Source organism: Ursus arctos, unplaced genomic scaffold (genome assembly GCF_023065955.2).
Source record: "Ursus arctos isolate Adak ecotype North America unplaced genomic scaffold, UrsArc2.0 scaffold_13, whole genome shotgun sequence".
NCBI classification, from domain to species: domain Eukaryota; kingdom Metazoa; phylum Chordata; class Mammalia; order Carnivora; family Ursidae; genus Ursus; species Ursus arctos.
This window is the reverse complement of record NW_026622797.1, coordinates 48527765-48548475: the sequence shown is the minus strand read 5'-3', so window position 1 is coordinate 48548475 and position 20711 is coordinate 48527765. Positions and strand designations below refer to the sequence as shown.

The window sequence follows — 20711 nt, the reverse complement described above, 5'->3', positions numbered from 1 at the left end:
AATTAAGCAGGTGGCATTACGTAGCTTATATATTATAATTAGTAATAAGAGGTGAATGCCAAAAAGCAAAACAAAAACTAAACAAAAAGGCAATGTTAGTTTGGCTGTGAAGCTGTCAGAGAGCTAAGGCTAAAGAAGCTCCCGTACTGCTGTGTGATGACACACCCAGCCTGTACCTAGGAGGATTCGCGCCCCTTCCGTTAATACTTTGCCGCGAGGTAACCTACACATCTGTGACCCCCCACTGGGTAGGAGGAGGCCTTGCCGCAGGCGCGCGCGCAGAGACGGCCACCCGCGGGCACCTGGGTCTTGGCTCCTCCAGGCGGTGGGCCCCGCCTCCGCTCTCCTGAAGCCCAATCATTGGAGAGTCTGGGGCACGTCCCGCTCCGGCCACGCCCCCAGCCGGCGGGCGGGGGGCGTCTTTAAGAGCCTGCTGGCGGGCCCCCGACGCAGTGGGGGGTGCGGGGCTGTGGACTGGAGGCCCGAGTCCCTGAGCTCTGAGGTGCTCGCTCGCCTCCGCCTTCCTCCTGGCTGCAACCTCCGTTGCCCTGCGCCGCCCGCCCACCGGGGGCTCCACCGCCCTCGCCTCGGCCTCACCGGCCCGCCCGCTCGGCGTTCTGCAGTTCCTCGGCGAGCCAGCCGGCAACTCGCACCCCTCGCGCTCCCCTGGCGCCCGAGGGGGCCGCCTCGGGCCATGGTGCCCTTCCCCGAGGAGCCCGCCGCCGCGCGGGGGACGAGCGAGGCGCAGCCACCGGGTCCCGCGCCCACCGTGGGGGCCGCCCCGCTGCCCGGCCCGGGACTCTCGGACGGCCCCGAGGCGTCCGTCGAGAAGGTGGAGGTAGAGCTGGCGGGGCCGGCGAGCGCTGAGCCCCCGCAGCCTCCCGAGGGCGGCTGGGGCTGGCTGGTGATGCTTGCCGCCATGTGGTGCAACGGGTCCGTGTTCGGCATCCAGAACGCCTGCGGGGTGCTCTTCGTGGCCATGCTGAAGACCTTCGGGTCCAAGGACGATGACAAGATGGTCTTCAAGACAGGTGAGGCGCGGAGCCCGCCGCGCCAGCTGGGAGTGGGGGGAGAGCGGGGACGGGGCCTCTGGGCGCATCCCGCGTGCGGAGTGTGTGTCCGCGCCAGCGTCTGCGCCTGGGTGGGTGCCTGTGTGCGGGAGGGTGTGAGAGGTGGGTCTGTCCTATTGCAAACGCCTCCTGCCGCTTCAGGGGCCTCGGTGTGCCTGGCTCTGTATTGGATCCAGATGTGGGGATTGTGTGTTTGGAAACAAGTTGCAGAACTTACTTGCCCAGATCTTCTTTCTAGGAGTAGGGTTTGAGTCTAAGGTATACTTTCCTCTGAATGTTTGAAAACAAACAGAACCTTTCAAACCCAACAACATTGCACTGTGATTTTTACGGTCTCTTATTTGGCCATGACCGTTGGGTTTTCGGTTATCTGCCTCCGGGGCTGCAGAGGGGTGTGTGTGGTGAGGGGAGGCAGGGTTGGCGAGATTAAAGAGATTTTTTCCAAGGTCACGGGGAGTTCCAAAGGGAGCCTTTGCAAGAGCCACGGTTTCGTGTTTTGTTTGTTGTTTTTTTTTTTGGGGGGGGGCACTGTGTGCTAAATATAGAAAGCATAGGAGGCAGCCAGATCCGGGGACCGGGAGGAGGAAGGTGAGGGGTTGCCCTTTCCTGTTGTGTTCTTTGCCATATTTAATCATATATGAGACTAGATGAAAAAGTGCAGACTCAACATCTTTTTCCCTGTAGAGCATTATTACGTGATTTCTTGACTGATAGGCAAAAAAACAAGTCCAAGACCTTTTGTATAAACTCTTCTACATACATTATTTCACTTCAATTGTGAGGCAGGTGTCAACCCCATTTAGGTGAGCAAACTGAAGCTTGGTAAAATAGTGTCTTGGTGAGTAGTAGAATGGAGATAGAACACCCATCTTATGACTTAAAGGGGTAAGTGATTTCCATTACTAAATAAGGCTCCTCCCTGCCATTGGGGAAACTTTATATGATTAATAGTCTTTTTTTTTTTAACCTTAATTTTCTATTTCTAGAGTGAATATTCCTTAGGTCTTTATTGTGCATACAAGGAACATGCAAGACTGTTATAACAAATTCTAGGGCAGAGGTAATGTTGGGACTTTTAAAACCTTGTATAAATAGTATTGCATGTATCATTCTGCAGCTTGCTTTTCTTCTACTCTGCATTGTTTGCAGTTTACCCACATAATACTTCAATTTGAGCTGGTGGCTTAAATTCTTTATAGTTTAATTAAAGGTTTTCCATTGTATGAATGTATTATACTTTACTAATGCATTCTCCCTTTAAAAAACCATTTAGATTACTTCCAAACTTAATATAAACAGTGCAGCAATGAATATTCTTGTACATTCTCTCTTTGCAGATGTGATAATATACCATATTTAACCTGGAATTTCTGTTCCTTAAATAGCTCTTGAACTACGGTGTTACACAGGCCACAGTGTTAGAAATGTAATGTCGTGTATTTATTTTTAATGGAAGGCAACTGTTGTAAAGTTTAGTAGGATTGATATGCAATATTGAACAAAAATAATTTTTTTATATGAGCATTGGATATCTGGTAGGGAAAAGTTCAAGGAGGCAGAATTGACAGTCAACATTTTAAGACTGGTTCCTTCAGCATTTAGCATATCCTTGCCTGGGATTGCAGATTTTTAATGCAGTTCAAACAACAAGACAACAGTCTTTTTTTTTACCACTGTTCTTGCAAACTCAGGTGAGTAGGTCATTTGCTATCTGTGGGGTTTTTTTCCCTATCTTCATTTTATGAGAGTGAGCGTGTGAGTGAGCAGGTGCTGGGGAAAGGCCATAGTTTTGCCGAGGGTTGGAGTTTTACAATGTTGAAGCCTCTACCTATCTTCCACCCCCAAAGTTCCTGTTGGCTACAGTATCCCAGGACTGGCCAGCTGAAGGTGAGGGAGGGGACAGGAATCTGCTCTCCTGAACTTTTTGATGCTCTGTATTTTCATTTTTGATGAATATCCTTCTTCATTTACTCAGTTAAATCCTGACAACTTTGTCATGTTTGTGTATGTGTGGGTGTATATTGTATAAATAGTTATACAGGTATACCTATGCCAGTTGAATACTGAAGATCTTTGTGCTTATCTGCCTGACTGCTGTGTTTGGCTGTGCCCTTGCACAAAGGTGCCCACCGCAGGGTAAGTGGTGACTGAGAACCAGACCGTGCTGTGGGTGCCTGCCTATGCACTTGTAATGGTTCTGTATAACACAGCAGCTAGATTGAACAGTGACCTTTACTTGGATGCTATGCTATACAGAGCTGATAAGTGATAAATTTTAAGGTCTAAGAAAAAAGATTTAACCTCATCTGTGGAAAAAAAATGGAAACAAGATTGTCTTTAAGGCAGTTAGTACTGAGACCTGCACCCCCACCGCCAGCACACACAGGTGTTTCATCAGGTCCATCCTTCCCAGCAGGCACCGAAGTATTTGAGAATACCCGAAGTCGGCCTGTTCAGGCCTTTTCATTTTGATATTCTGATGCTGAGTCATCTGTGATTAAATGTATGCAAACTTGAAGTACAATGCCAAAAAATACCTGAATTGTTTAAGGCTTTTATTTTTCAGGAAGTTTTGATCCGTTTTCTGATACCTTATTTATGATTGATAATCCCAGCATTAGAGAGCACTTAATTTTGTTTTCATGTTTTCATTGCCTTCTTCCTAGTGATGAGCCCAAGGATACGTAGGGAGGTAGTGGTGGAATGTGAATCTAGGTTTCTAAATGATAGCTCACTTTTCTTGAGGACTGTGTGCCAGGCCTAGTGCAAAGAACTGCATGCATTCCTGTTTAAACCTTATTGCAACTCCATGATACAGGCTTAATTTAATATCTTTCTTTTCATATGTGGAAACTCAGTATTACAGAGTAAGCAGTGGAGCCAGGATTCAATCTCAGGTTTATCTGACTCCAGAAACGGGGTATTTAATGATTGATCCTTTGCATTGGCGAGATAACCTGCTAATCCAGCGTTCTTTATGTTGTTGATTAATTCAAGCATTAGCAATTGATTGAGTACTATACCAGGAATTCTAGGGTTAGAAAAGAAGTCTGAAGATTAGGGTCCCTGTTTCTTGGTCTTACTTTGCTGTCAGTAAAGGATTGCCAATTGTTGATGTCTCATTGAAATAGATTTTTGTAGAGGGACTTACATGGAGAAACAAGATACTTTCTTTCTTTCTTTTTTTTTTTTTAAAGATTATTTATTTATTTATTCGACAGGATAGAGACAGCCAGCCAGAGAGGGAACACAAGCAGGGGGAGTGGGAGAGGAAGAAGCAGGCTCATAGCGGAAGAGCCTGATGTGGGGCTCGATCCCATAATGCCGGATCACGCCCTGAGCCGAAGGCAGACGCTTAACCGCTGTGCCACCCAGGCGCCCCACAAGATACTTTCATATGGCCTTCAGCAGAAGTATGGGGTTTCTTTTGAAGAACCATGTTCCTTTAGACTGATCCATGGTAGGATGATGTTTCCAGACAGAATTGAAAAGGAGCCTTTCTCAGGCTTTCTCTTCAGGGCTATCTTTTGTAGTTTTATTTACTTATTTGAGAGGGAGCGAGAGAGATCACAGAGGGAGAGGGAGAAGCAGACTCACTACTGAGCAGAGAGCCTGATGCAGGGCTCGATCCTAGAACCCCAGTTTCATGACCGAAGAGGAAGGCAGAGGCTTAACTGACTGAGCCACGCAGGCGGCCCTCTTCAGGGCTATCTTAACTCTTCCAATGCAACTGATGATCTACCCAAAACTTCTCAGAAAAGGAGAATTTCATTCACACTAAAATATAGGCTAGTTTATACATCTTAATGTTACTCCTTATTCATTCTACAAATGTTTACCAAGTTTCTGACACTCTCTGTGCTTGGCACCGGAGATGGTAACTGAGAGAAACAAGGTCAGCAGTTCCCAAGGATTTTTTGATCTGCTGTGGTATACAAATGAGTAAACAGAATATTTCCCTGAGGCATTTGCAATATATCAGGACTAAATCTAATTTTAAAAAGCTGAAATTCTAAGAAATTCCTGTGAATGGTGGGGGCTGGGAAAGGCATTTGATGGCTTCTTTCTCTATGGTAATAAATCTTACTTTGTGAATTTAGGACTCTGGAAGGGGGAAGCAAGCTGAACTACAAGCTGGCAGTAGAAAGAGAGAAAAATGTGGAGTGCCTCACAGCCCCACTAAGTTATCCTAGCTGCCAATGACAGGATACTCAGAGCTATGCTTCACACATACTGCTGCATCGGAGGGAGCAGGCTGAACTTGAGTTGTCTCTTTTCAGTTCCCCTTTTACCTGTTCACATGTGCACAGGTATATCAGATGCTTTAGGGAAAACTAAAACAGCTCCTACAATTAACTGAAACGTTATTTTCCCTTAGAAATCACAAGTGTGCTGGATATTGGAAAACCCATTTTTAGTTCCTTCATGGAACTGATTAAGGAAAAGAATTAAGGGTTCTTTTATCTTCAGATACAGCGCTACGGACATTCTGGGATCTTACTAGGATATTAATCTAGTTTCTTTATCTGTTTTCTTCCTGAAAAAAGAGAAATATTTTAATGGTATATTCACTTTTAAAATATATTTATTTAAAACAAGTGTGTTTTCAGAATCAGTATTTAGGGTAGTTAATGATATCCTTTTGAAGATATTATGTCTTTGTGGTCCAGAGGCTTGGTCAAGTAGACTCTTCCTTCTTTTAGTAATTTCCAAATTGTGTTCTTTAATAGCCTTTCTTTAAAGTGGAGGTCTGTGGTTAAATAAGTTTGGGAAACACTGCACGTTATCCTCCCTTCTTGGGTATTTAAAGTACAAATCTAGGTATTAAAAATTCAGTAGTTTTAACGAAAAGTGGATTATTGAAAAGGTCTCCAAAGGGAGGCTCTCTGGCTACAGTCTTTAATGCAACTCTGCCTTCCCTACACGGAGGTAGATTGTTCTTTAGACAGTTACATCATGAAGTAGGATTTTCAATAACATTTAGGGAACAATGCATCTTGTAACATCTCTCAATATCGTCTTACTGGCACCCCTGAAACTTCAAGTCAGTGCATACTCTTGAAGGGTTTTTTTTTTTTAATTTTCATATTTGCAGTTATGCTGATATCTACACACTACAGTTTTTTGCTACACCTAAGCTTGTAGGAGGTTGATTGTAGTTCTTCAGAACCGAACTGCTATATCTGGCCTTTATGCTAAGGGCTTTGTGTGTGTGTGGTGGTGGGAGGGGGATGGGGAAGCTGCCTGTATAACTAATAATTTCTATATCCTAGGAAGGTTTTTAGTAATGGTGTTTTGTTGAGCTGATTACGGTGAATGAATGATCTGGTTCATGGTCCAATACATCTTTTACTATAGGAAAAATGCCTGTTATTTGCACTGGAAGAGGTTGAAAAACTAAGAGAGCTCACTTATGGCTGTTATGCTTTAATCTCTTTAGTTCTCCTCCACCTTAAAACATCCAATCTTATGTTCCATGTAAATTCACCTAGACTGCCTGTTACGGTAGGTCATTAGATCACAAAAATGGTTCCAGGATTTTGGAATAATAAAGAAATGAGTATGATGTGAGCATTTTGGACTCCATTTCCAGAATGTTTCTGAATTCAGAGCCAGATGGAGCAGTATGAATAGTATATAATGAATTCTGATCAAATACAATAGGAGTATTCCTGTGGTGTTTTATCATTGAACTTTTATCAATAAAATTAACTGCTCAAAGAACGAAATCAGTCAAAAATAAAAGCATACTAGAGTTACTTCAGGAGGGGTTTTGAGGTATCTTTTAGAATAAATTGTACTCTGTGCTCTTGTGATTTGTTGTATCTTTTTGTATGGGTTCTTGTTGAATCCATATTGCAACTCCTTGAGGCTCCATCCCAGGCCACGTACTTGGGTTCACTTTTCCTGCTTTCCTTGGGTGTCTCACACACCCCATGGCTCCAGCCGCTCTGTTGGGGTTATTTCCGAATTTCTTCTGTGTTCATGACCCATATTTATTATATCTGGACAGTTCCGTTTGGGTACACAGGTATATCATACTCAAAATGAACGCATTTTTTAGCCACCCCGTACAATCTTCTTCTGCCACCAAAAACAACAGCCCACTTGCAAATATACTTATCCTTCCTTCTGAATTCTCTTGGTGTCTGACACCTCTGGTTGAATTCATCTTAATTTCTTATTTCTCCCTTTTTCTATTTTGTTAAACTAGACTAGGTCCTTTCACATTTACATCCTTAATGCCTCATAAATCAGTCCCCTTTCTTTCCTTTAGTGTTGTCTTAATTCATGCCTTTTAATGCCTCAATTAATGCTTTAACTGGTCTCTCTGTCCTCAGTTATACACTTGAGTGATTAAATGTGAAACATAGGACCACATCATTTTTCTCTTTAAAGGCATCAGTGATACTCATTACTCCATACACCAAAGGTCTTCGAGTTCTGGCCCTTTCCTGATCCATTAGCCTTGCCTCTCACCTCTCTCCCTTCTTGTTCTTTGTGCTCTGGCCAAGCTGAAAGCCTTGCACTTTTTTCCTGAACTTACCCTGCTATCTTTTGCCTTTACGCCTTTAGTGTGCCCCTCCTCTCTGCAGTGTGGTTGTTAATCCTTATAAGATTCTGGTGAATGGTATTCCTTTTGTCACAACCATGGGGCAAAACAATGATTTTATACAACTGTTGTTACTTTTTTTGTTGTTTTTTTGTTTTTTTAAAAGATTTTATTTATTTATCTGACAGAGAGAGAGACAGCCAGCGAGAGAGGGAACACAAGCAGGGGGAGTGGGAGAGGAAGAAGCAGGCTCCCAGCGGAGCAGGGAGCCCGATGCGGGGCTCGGTCCCAGGACCCTGGAATCATGCCCTGAGCCGAAGGCAGACGCTTAACGACTGAGCCACCCAGGCGCCCCTGTTGTTACGTTTTTGATGCACTGGAACGTTTGGGGGTTAGCATGAATTCAAATGAGTTATGAATTAGGATTAAAGTGGAAGACAGAGGGGCGCCTGGCTGGCTCAGTCAGTAGAGCATGTGACTCTTGATCTCCTGGTGGTGAGGTTGAGCCCCATGTTGGGGTTAGAGATTACTTAAAAAAACAAAACAAAACACCCCAAAAACCCAAAACACAAAAACAAACTTGAAAGTGGAAGACAGAGAACCTAACTGCAACCTATTCTAATCCAGCATTCTGTGAATGGCATTTTAAGAATAATTCATATTTAAGTGTTAATTTGCATATTCCTTTATCATAAAGGCTTTCATATACATTCATACATATTTATACATTATTTTTTAGAGTAGTCTTATAGTGAGCTGTTACCTCCATTTATAGATAAGAAAGTTGGAACTTGCACAGTTTAGGGTTGTGGCACATGATATCAGTATTTACACCTATTACGTTGAATTTAAGAGCATCTTTTCAGCTGGGTAAAAACTTGTACTTGTGTTAAAGTTGTCCTGAAGTGTAGAACCCTGCCTTCTTTCTCCCTTGAAACTATTTTCTGCATATTTGCCTATATATTCTCTAGAACCTTAATGGTATCTTCTAGCCAGTATCTTCTATCAGAAATCCTGGGAAGTTGCTTTTGGAATAGAATTCCATTTAGAGTTATTACAATCCAATTAGAGATCTGATCTCATATTCAGATTAAACAAACAAACCTTAACAAAAACAAACTAACTCCCAAACACTCCGTGAACAGTTGGCTCACCTCAGCTCCGAGCACCAGCCTAGCCCGGTGCCACTCGTGCATTCTGGTGTTGTTCTTGACAGTGATTCTGAATGAGCGACTCCAGTGCTGCTGGGGAGTTGTGCAAACCCACCACACAAGAGCCAGTCCCTCTGAGACTGGAGTGATGGAGGAAAGCAGTGCTTTCACATGTACATGTACCAAATGTGTGTGATTGTACTTTGCTAAGGTATCTTCAGTAACAGCAGAAATAACTCCCCACTTTTCCTATAGGAACTAGAGCTAAAAGAACTGAGGAAACGACATGCCTTATTTCCAAGTTGGAAATCTTTTTTCATTTCACTAATTTTTAGTTATGGGAATACATATGAAATACAGATGTGAAATAATGCACATGGACCAAAGCTGTGTTTCTGCTTAAATTAAGTCGGGAGAGGTGTATGGGTCAGAGAAGGCAGCACGGTGTCCCCCCACTGGGAGAAACATATCAGAAGTTCCGGAGAGGTACATTTAGTTTATTTTTATTTTTTTAAATTATTTATTTATAAATTTATAATTTATTTATTTGAGAGAGAGCGCTCGAGCAGAGGGGAGGGGCAGAGAGAGAAGGAGGCTCCTCCCGGAGCAGAGAACCCAATGTAGGGCTGGATCCGAGGACCCTGAGATCATTACTTGAGCCAAAGGCTGACGCCCAACCGACTGAGCCACCCAGGTGCCCCAAGGCACGTTTATTAAAAAAAAACAAAACAAAAAACTACCCTTGGCGGTGTGCATTAAAGTTTTCAAGGATTATGAGACTTTTATGTTTATCAAGAGGGAACAAAGTCGGCCAGAAATGCTGCTCCCCCAGAAGAAGGAGAAGCACCCGACTAGAGCTTATACATTGGTCTGTTGTTCATCTATGACATTTTTTCTCTTTTTTTGCTAAAGAGTGAATTGCGTAAATGGTGTTCTGTATGTATTCAGAGAGTCAAAATTTATTCTTGTGACAAACTTAGACTGAATCCAAAACCAATTCTGAGCTATGCTTTATAAAAGCAGAAAACCACTAATTAAGTGGAGATATTTCTTGACTCTTCAGGGTGGATTGGTATTAATGCCAAGTCGAGAGGGTTAGTCTGTGACTTTTTAATAGTAAACACCTTTTCATCTTGCTTAATTATCCTTTTTATTAGTTTTGACTTCATGTTCCAGTTTTCAAATGGCAGCATCTCAAAGGATTCACATTTGTCAATAGTTGTTTAAACAATAACATTCCACAAAGTTAATTGATGTTTTAGTGCAAATGGGGGCAGAATGTTGCCATTGTTCTACACTAATGTAACACTCAAACTTTGGCAGCAATGCCCCCAACTCCATAGTTATCCCTGAGTGCCATGTTTTTGGATTTCTTGCTTTCTGTTGGTTTTTCTGTGGCTTCTAAGTTTTCCATGTTGAACACGTATTACTTTTATAATAAAAATACTAATATTAAAAATAATTCACCATTACCATTAGAAATATTACCTTTCATGACTATAATAGTAAACTTGCCCTAAGAATAGTTGTTTTGTAGGAATAGATGATAGATGTGTGGAGTTTTAGATATATGTGTTAGGTTTTGTCTTTTTCTACTCAGAGAAAAATGTTAATTATGGAATAGGTTGGAAATGGAAAGCCAAGGAATACCAAACTAACTCTTTTACGTCAAATTTATAACAGATACATATATACAAATGTACTTGCATGTGTATAGATGTTATTAGTACAGAGCCGCAGTCTCTTATCTGAAACTCTTGGGGCCATATATCTTTAGGGTTCACATTTTTTTGGATTTAAAAAAAGTAAACTGTTACATATATCTCAATTTTTTAACATCTTACAGGGGGATCTGAGATAGCACCCTGGAATCAAATACATTATTTCTGCAGCAAAATCTGTGGGTATTCAGAGCAAGTGGACAAATAAAGACCATAAATAGTCTCATGTCAGTTCAGATTATATTTTGCCTCCAAGTGAGTGTTGATACCATCTTACAAAAAAACTTTTGTTTTCAATTTCTCGGTGAACATTCTTTTTAAGGTACATTTTTCTGTACCACATAGTATACCTACTTAAGGTTTTCAGTAAGTGTGGCCTTCTGCCATACTGCTGTATCCTAGATTACTAACCAGGCCTCCTTTGACAGATGTTTGAATTGCAGGCAGTGTTATGCAATGTAAATATTCTATCTGTATACATCTTTGAACAAAGAAATTGTTTTTTCTCCCTTGGATTGCTTCCTTGGGGTATATGTCTAAAAGTGAGATTACTGGTTCAAAGGGTATGAACAATTTTATAACACTTGTTACACATTGCCAGATTGTTCTTTGGAAGACTTACAGCACCAGCAATATATTGGCTTCCTGAAAACCCTACCAATATTAAGTTTTATTTTTATTAATATTTGCTAATATGATAAGTGTCAATGCTATTTTTAAAAATTAACTTTTTATTTCATTGCTTGTAGGGCAATGTGTTTTCCCAGTTTTTGAGTTCTTTAGAAGCAGCAAAATGGCCTGGCAATTATGTATAATACCTGGAAATACAAGGGGACACATACCAGTAAATATGTTAGAGTAAATTTGTTACCACAAGTGGGAATGCTAGGAAGGCCTGAGATTATTCTTTTAGATTCTCACCTGACACACCTAGCAGGTGGGGTATACCCTTGTTCCCATTCCTCTGCTCTTAGCACAGGTGTTAATCAAGGCCTTCTTTTGGGGTTAAAAGTGGGGATGGAAATGAACCATCTGGAGACTTGGCTGGAAGGACGTCCTGACTCTTCAGGGTGACACCTCATCCTTCAGAGGATCAAGTCTGCAGGAGCAGCCCTGTCTCATTCTGTGTGCTGTCGTCTTGCCTCTGCCCCCTCCAGTCCCAGCCAATTCAGTTGAAAATAGCTTTAATTTGGGTGTATGTGTGCTTAAAAAATGTTTTCATTTTATTTATTTTTAAAAAGATACAGAAATCATTTCATTTTTTGAGCACAAACTATGTAGGTAGGGGTCATGCAGGAAATGAATAAATTTGATGTATTCCATACACATGAGGGTTGTGAGAGGAGGCAAAAGCGTAAATAACTCTAAGGCAATATGCTACACATGTTAAGCACAGTACGAATAAGATGTAGGTTTTTAGAGGAAGGCAAAATGACTTTTTTTTTAATTTTTAAATTTATTTTTATTATGTTATGTTCATTAGTTTTTGATGTAGTGTTCCATGATTCATTGTTTGCGTACAACACCCAGTACTGCTTGCAATACATGCCCTCCTTAATAGCCTGATGATGGGTATTAAGGCAGAATGACTTCTGAGTTGATCAGGCAAGGCTTCATGGAGGTAGCTTTTGAGTTCGGCTTTAAAGTATTAATAGACTCTTCTTCAGCAGATTTAGCAGGAAGAGCTATTTCAGGTAGAGTGTGAGGCCTAGGCAAGGGCTAGGAGGCAGCCTAATAATGGATGTTTTACTGTGCTTTACTCTATATTTTATCTTGTTTTATCTATCCAATAATTATATGGTATAACTGCTATTATGATTGTCATGTTTTAGATAGGCAGCTAAGGCTAGTGAGTAGTGGGGGCTGGATTTGAGCTTGTTTTTGGCATCGTGACCCAGGCTGTTTTTACCTGAGTACCCCCTGGACTTTTTTAGTGAATGGAAGGTGTTTGGTTTGCCTAGAGCCAGGATTTGTATGTAAGGAAATTCATGGAAGATAAGGGTGGAAAAGAATGGTGGAGCTAGGGAATGGAAGGTTTGGATGCTGAGTTAAGAAGTTTGGATGTGATTTAATAGAGAGGCAATGGGGAGATATTGAAGGGGTCTGAAGTAGTGCCTTAAAAAATGTGACTAGGTTGCAGAGGGAAAGAAGTAGGAGGAACTCCAATTGTAAAGTCGTTGGCTGAGAACTGGGTGAGATGGGAGGCACAGTAGTTGAAATGGGAAGGAAGGGACAGATGTGAGACGTTTTAAAGGATAGACTGAGGGAATTTGAGCAAATGTTGTATGTAGACAGTGACATGGAAGCAGAGATGATGCCTGCATCTGGATTCTGCATTAATGCTTTTTGAACTGGGAGCCCCACATTTTCATTCCTGTACTGGCACTACAAATTATGTAGACAGTTGTGGATGGTGCCACTGCCAGGACCAGGGGCACGAGGAGGGGGAATTGACAGGGAAAGACTGACTCAGATGTTAGACATTTGAGTGTTAAATGCCAGCAGGACATCAGGGGATGATGTTAAGCAGATAACTGGAAATGTATACCTGGAGCCTCAGACTGAAGCTGAAGCCAGAGGTAGAGCTTTGGAAAGAGCACGTGTCTCTAAGAGGAACATGATGTAATAAGAGAAATCCGGAAATTCTGTGTCAAGCAGACCTGGGGGCTGCTCCTAAGGCGTTTAGTTGAATCTGCTGAAATCATCTTATTTAAAAGTAACAAAATCTCGAGATGCCTGGGTGGCTCAGTTGGTTAAAGTGTCTGCCTTGGGCTCAGGTCATGATCCAAGGGTCCTGGGATCGAGTCCCATATCAGGCTCCCCGCTCAGTGGGGAGCCTGCTTCTCCCTCTGCCTGCTGCTCCCCCTGCCTGTGCTCTCTCTGTCTTTGTCTCTCTCTCTGAAAAGTAAATAAATATATCTTTAAAAAAAAATTAAAAATGAAAGTAACAAAGCTTCATTCCTTTGAAAAGTCTTTCTAGCATTCAGAGTTCTCTTATTGAGATCTGTAACTTCCCAAAGGTCAGAATTATATTATTATCATTGTCTTAAGTATTTCCAAAGTGTAGTCCTAAGACTTATTTTTTCCCCTGTAGTTTAGTGCAGTCTCTAAGGCTATTGGCATTTACTCTTTCCTTCATCCGTGATGTAATTAAGCCAGTCTGTAAGTCTTGTTTTCAAGATGTTCTAGACCAAGAGACTATGAGAATAGCTTAGAATAGTTTTCATTAATTTATGTATTGCAAATTTAAAGTATTGACGGTGGTGGAAAACCCGTTCGACAGGCAGATGTTACCTTGTAGACTCGTCTTCACAGAGTTTCGTAACTGAGTCAGCTACTTCATTTACAATTCATAATGAAAACAGCTAACTTTTCAGTGTAGGCTCCCTTTTAAAAAAATTGTCTAGGAAAACTGGAGAACGAGTATAAATGAATTTAAGTTCTCTGACTAGGAGTAGGGTGGAGTATTGCACCGTTTGTTGAGAACCAGGACTGACTCTTGCAGTTCCATCACACTAGACATCTGAGGTTTGGCAGGGGGAGGAGGAGGTGTCCTCACCTGCTCGCTGGTCGGGAATGGAGTTGGTCCTAATTCGGGTAATAACCTGCCGTCTGGCCACACCCAGGTGTATTTTGCCTTAGTTCTGAGTCCTATGGCATAGCAGCGAGACTCCAGCAAGATAATAGAAGGTCTGCGTGCTTTCGGATGCATAAAGCGCCATGGATATGTCAAATGGTGTTGTTATCGAGCACCTTGGCACAGAGCCATCATGTGGGCGTGTGTGTTGACTCACGTGCTGTGCTGTCACCTCCCAGAACTCAGGTCCTGAATTGCTCTCTTGTGATTCAAGCCCGGCTGAAGGTGTTGGAAGTGCAGTGACCCTGGCGGAAGAACCTGTAAGCACAGGGGGCGGATGAAAGGGAATTGATAGTTGTGTAAGAAGAGGCTATCTGCCTTTTTGGGTAAGAAACTCTTACCTTTCCAGTAACTGTTTTGTTTTTAGTATTATTTGGCTTCATTTACAAGGTCTGTATTAAAACAAATGTCCAGGTCTAATGCGGTCTTTTGACCATGCTTGTCTCCTGTTGTGCTCTCTGGGATGAACTGAAGTACTGGTTTGCTGACAAGTACATTTGGTATCTAATGGTTATGGGGAGGGGAGGAAAAGGGAAGTCCAATGAAAGCGCTTTTTTCTCAGAGTTTGATAAACAGAAGCCGTGTAGTCTTTTAAATCCCATGGCAACACACCAGGCAGAAAAAGACTTGCTAATAGCAAAGGTCAGGAATCACAAAAGAGCAGTGTAGAGTTTTGGTATTGACTTCAGAACACGCTGTTTTCTATAACTTCGCGTTCATCTGTTATATGTATGCTGTTAAAGTTTTGTATATGGGGTAGTTTTTTGTAACTTTGTTTAGGAAACAGATAACGAGTCACCTAAATCAAAAGGCAGACTATTACTCTTTTTGGAAAAAAAATTTAGTAAAAGTAATGCTTAATCCAATTAATCTGTCGTCTTCCTCTAATTCATCATGATAACTTCAGGTGTCTGGTGGCAACTGAGAATGGGTTATGGAAAAATGTCAAGGCAATGTAATCCCCATTATTTATGGTCACTTAAGAGGATAAATTAATCATTGGTCACTAATCTTTGGATAATTACTCTATTTAGCTAGAAATATCCTTAATTTTTTGGAAAGCAAAAGTTAGTTAGTAGAACTGTCAAAATCGATCAGCTTCTCTAAGTCTAATAGTAAGTGAATGGAAGCTGGTTGCCTGCAACCCTTTCTGTCCTGCACTGTAGCTTGATCATTCTAAGACTCTGGACACTGTAAATGGAACAACGGGAAAATATATTAATACACTACCTTGGGGTTTTCAGGTGGGCATTCAAAGCCTGTTAGTGGAGGATTAACATAGTTCATAACAGGTAAAGCCTTGTGACCTGTGTATCTGGTGTTCGTTATTAGAATTAGGCAAGTTAATTACATTATAACATTGGCTTGAATATAGGTTGTTAGGAAGTGAGTCTTTTGGGGACAGCAATTCCATTTACTTGTGCATTGACTAAATACTTTGAAGGAGTCAACTTTGTTTAAGTACTGTATTAGATGCTAGGGATGGGGATGGGAATAAAGAAAGGTATACATTTCAGTCCCAAAGGAATTAAAAAAAAGGAGGAACTCTTAGCCTTGTGTTTTCAGCATGGGTATGGTGTCTCAAATGCAGACTAGTATTCACTTTTTGGAGTTTGAGGTCCTCATTCATGAGGTTCCCAATTAATCTTTATATTTAAGAGTAAATGAGGTAGTTATGTGGGTGGAATCAGAGACCTATTACTTATTTATCACAATCAAACCATTTTGATAAAATTCATCTGTGTATATTACAAGTTGTTGCTTTTATAAGGTTTCTGGAAACAAAACAGAATTCTGCTAAGTATTGTTTCCAGTCACTAGAGAAGGGTTTGTGTCACTATGAGAAACATAAAAGACCGTATGTGGGACTGACTGGCTTTAGAACCAAAATATAAGTTAGGACTTTAGAAAACAATGGAAGGTTTAGGAATCTTAATTAGGACACATTTTAGAAGGCTCGTTTTTAAAAAAAGATTTATTTATTTGATAGCAAGAGCATGGGGGAGGGGCAGAGAGAGAGAGAATCTTAAGCAGACTCTTCGGTGAGCGCGGAGCCCAATGTGGGGCTCAGTCTCATGACCCTGAGATCATTACCTGAGCCAAAATCAAGACTCAGACACTTAACCGACTGAGCCACACAGGCACCCTGACTCAATTAATTTTTAAAATCCAACTTTATTGAGGGATAATTTCATATAAAATTCAGCAATTTTAAGTCTACAATTTGATGAGTTCCGACAAATGCATGTAGTTGTGAACAACCGTCACAATCATGATCGAGCCTTTCCATCACCCCCAAGATGTTCTCTTGTGTCTCTTTCCAGTCAGTCTTCCCTTTACCCTGGCCCCTGGCAACCACTGATCTGCTTTCTGTTACTATGGTTTTGCTTGCTATAAAATTTTGTATAAATAGAATTGTACAGTATATTTTCTTTGTCTCTAGTGCTCACTCAGCATGGTGGTTTTGAAGATTCACCCATGTTGTTGCATATATTAGTAGTTAATTCCTTTTTATTGCTGAGTAGTATTCCTTTGTATGCCTATACTACAAATTTTTATCCATTCACACTTTTTTTTTAAGATGTTATTTATTTATTGGGGTGGAGAGAGAGAGCATAAGCTGGGAGAGTGGCAGGCAGAGGGAGAAGCAGGCTTTCCGCTGAGCAAGGAGTCCAATGCGGGACTTGATCCCAGGACACTGAGATCATGACCTGAGCCGAAGGCAGATGCTTAACCGACTGAGCTACCGAGCTGTCCCTCCATTCACATCTTGATGGACATTTCGGTTGTTTCTAGTTTTTGCCTGTTATGAATAGTGCTGCTTTGAACATTTGTGTGTAGTTACCTATGTTTTCATGTCTCCTGTGCACCTTATTTTAATTTAAGTTTTATTCTGTATGCTTATCTGTATTTTTAAATTTTACAAGAGGATATTTATTTTATTATTATTTTTTTAATTAAAAGAAATTGTGACTACATGAGGAGGTGAAACAGTGAGTGGAGGACTCCGGAAAGACAGATTTTTCACTTGGGTAATTGGGTGAGAGCGTCAAATATGGCTGAAATTTACTTTTTTTTTTTTTTTTAAGATTTATTTATTTTTTAGAGAGAGAGCGAGCACCCGTGAGAGTGTGTGTGCCTGAGCAGGGAAGGGGCAGAGAGAGAGACAGAGAGAAGCAGACTCCCTGCTGAGTGTGGAGCCCAACCAGGATTCCATCCCATGACCCTGAGATCTGACCTGAGCCAAAATCAAGAGTTGGATGCTTAACTGACTGAGCCACCCAAGCACCCCTGAAATTTCCTATTTTTTTTTTTTTAAAGATTTTATTTATTTATTTGACAGAGATAGAGACAGCCAGCGAGAGAGGGAACACAAGCAGGGGGAGTGGGGGAGGAAGAAGCAGGCTCACAGCAGAGGAGCCTGATGTGGGGCTCGATCCCATAACGCTGAAATCACACCCTGAGCCGAAGGCAGACGCTTAACCGCTGTGCCACCCAGGCGCCCCTGAAATTTCCTATTTTTTAAAAAGACTGAAGAGGGTCCATTGAAGTGAGTCTGTGGGAAATCAGTGATGACTTCAGCTAGCTTACACTCATTGGTGTGGGTGGAGGTGAGTGGGGCTCGATTAGTTTGTGGAGCCGTGAACGGGGAGCAGTGATGGAGGTGCGGGCTGAGAAATGACAAGAGGAGAAATAGCATAGTAGCTAGAGGAGGGTTAGCATGGGGGAGATTAATAATGAACTTTACAGAAGATGGGAGTAGCTTGAGGAGAGGGAGCCTGTAGAGAGGGAGATGAGGTTACCAAGTGGCTGATGAATAGAATCAGGTTCCTGAGCAAGTCCCATAAGGAATCCAAGCACTGCTGGTGGTGGAGGGCTGGGGGCTTGGTGGTGGAGGGCTGGGGGGTTGCCAGAGGTGCCGCCAACTCAGGACCTGGAGAGAAGAAAGTGAAAACAGGAGCAGGTGGAGGTAGGATTGCTGAGGATCAGGAAGCTGAGGGGCTTTTGTTTTCTCTGAGAAGATATTTGTTAAGTGTCACGTGTTGGGGTAGAGGAGCGGGTCTGAAGAGAGTGGCAGGTTTGGGAACTGAGTAGTGAGAAGAAAAAGGAATGATAACAGCTCTGAGAACTCAACCAAGATTGGAAAATGTGAATTTGTGGTGAAACCAGTTTCTAAGATTGTGGCTTTTTCTGCCCCACCCCTTGCCCCCCAACTGTGCTCTGCAGCCTGATAAGTGACCAGGGAAGGTGAACTGAACAATTGATGTAAAGTTGGAAAAGCATCAAAGCAAAGTAATTTTACGTTTTTTTGTCTCTTTTCAGCTCTGTGCTGTGTGGCTTCCTCTTCACTCTACCTTTTATACACCTCATGTTTTTGGTAAAGTTGATTAAACATTTAACAACCAAATGTAGTTTTTAAAATTGTGGTAACATATATGTAACATAAAATTTATCATTTTAACCACTATTAAGTGTACAATTGAGTTGCATTGAGTATATTCACCATGTTGTGCACCCATCACTGTCCTGCAATTTTAATTTGAGGCATGACTTTGTCATCTCTTTTCCTCCCTTTCTATTACTCCTGATCTGTAAATTCAACATAGTCCTTTACTGGATACGGTATTTGTATTTTTGAGATTGAGATATTGATAATAGTAGTTACTGAGCTTAACTTTGGCAGGTGCTGTGCAAGGCACAAATTATGGCATTAGCTTTCTTGATACTTAGTAGTAATTATTTGTTAATGTCTGTCTTCCGTACTAGGCTCGTAAGGTCCGTGAGTACAGAGGCTATCTGTGTGTGTCTTTACAGTTATATCTGTACTGCCTGGCATAGTGCTTGGTACATAGTAGGCATTCAGTGGCGTTTTTGAACACGTGGAAGTCCTTCACTGAAAGAATTTATTTCAGTTTAATAAGTTCTTTCTGAATGCTTCATATAAAGTAGGCAAGACTTGTATTCACACATTAATACAGATTATAGTGCATGCCACATTCCAATGTCTAGTTAATTAGTAGAAATCAAAAAGGGTTTATATTTGCAATTTCACCTTGGAAAGTATTAGAGAAGATTGTGCATTAAACAAATGGTTGTACAGAATTGGCAGCAATAATCCCAGAGCTTGAAGGCTGTAGGTTAATTAGGATAACTTGACAGAAAGTGAGTTAATCAAATTTGAGAGTTGAAGGAATGTCCCAATAATTTATGTTCACACACACTTCAAATATATCAGCAGGTAACAGGAACCATAGTTGCAGAATACTCCAAACCAGCGGAATGCCAGTGGATTTTATGGCTTATGGTTATGTTTTGGAGAAAGAAAACCTACAAAGTTGTTTGGGACTGTTTGGTACTATTACCCTGTATGAAATAAAAAACACTAGAGTTTAAAATATTGCCTTTTTTATTAAATATGAAAATATATAGTTAATGTATTAATAAACTAGGAATTATGTTTTTTATAGCTACATTTATTAATGGATTCAGTAATACTTTTTTTTTTAAAGATTTTCTTTATTTATTCGACAGAGATAGAGACAGCCAGCGAGAGAGGGAACACAAGCAGGGGGAGTGGGAGAGGAAGAAGTAGGCTCATAGCGGAAGAGCCTGATGTGGGGCTCGATCCCAGAACGCCGGGATCACGCCCTGAGCCGAAGGCAGACGCTTAACTGCTGTGCCACCCAGGTGCCCCTCAGTAATACTTTTTATTTAAGAAATATGCACGAATATGGGGATTTCTCTGTTAACTGGTATTAGATAAAGTATTTTTTTTTTCCCAACTGGCTTATGTTTAAATGGATATAAAGGGGCAAAATGCACATATAAGAATTAATTAGCAATAAAATAACAGCCCTATAAGAATAATCACAATATGTCCTCTGATTCTGAAAGGTAAGGGCTCTGTGTTTGTGTGTAGAAAAACCCACAGAGGTCCTTTTTAAAAAAAAATCTGCCTCCAGTAAGGTATTTTTGGATCATATGGAAGGAATAAAGAAAAGCTATTAGGAGCTCTAGTTCTATTATTTTCTTACTCTTTTTCACTCTCAATAAGCTGAAACTGGAGTTTGGTTTTAGGAACAGTAATGGAAATTTTCGTATGTACCATCAGCAAAATCTAATCCTGAGTGATGGATTATTAAGGCTTTTCAGTGTGTGTGTGTGTGTGTGTGTGTGTGTGTGTGAATGCATGCACGTGTAGGAGAGCAGACAGACAAAGACATAGGTCTCTGAAATGGACTTCCTCCGCTAAATACAGCGGGCAGTGAGGGGAAGGGGGGCTGGGGGAGGGCAGGGGAGGGGCAGGGAGGAGCAGAATGAAAGGAAACAAAGCCGGAGGTTCTAGTCTCGGTTGTGTAAATGCGCTCTGTCTCTTCATCCCTCAGGCCTGCCCTATCCTGATGCTGGTGTTGTGCCCACTTGGTGGGAATGAGAAGTGGCGGCTGTGCGAAGGCGGGATCTGGGGGTCTTAGTGCCTGCTAGGCTGACCTGAACAGGTTGCATCTTGGGCCCGGCGCTGGGGTAACGGTAGCACAAACATCTAGGAAAGAAATTTTCCTGTCATCACTTTTATTCCTG

The 20711-nt window shown here is 41.6% G+C and overlaps 1 protein-coding gene across 1 annotated transcript in view; it reads left to right on the top strand.

Moving 5' to 3' along the window:
• The first annotated feature begins 428 nt into the window (after nt 1-428).
• Nucleotides 429-20711, top strand: part of SLC16A10 (solute carrier family 16 member 10) — a 125419-nt gene continuing 105136 nt past the window's right edge. The window contains exon 1 of the mRNA XM_026511632.4: nt 429-1031. Within this exon, the coding sequence (XP_026367417.1) occupies nt 695-1031 (337 nt within the window). The 5' untranslated portion in view covers nt 429-694. The remainder of the gene's footprint in view (nt 1032-20711) is intronic.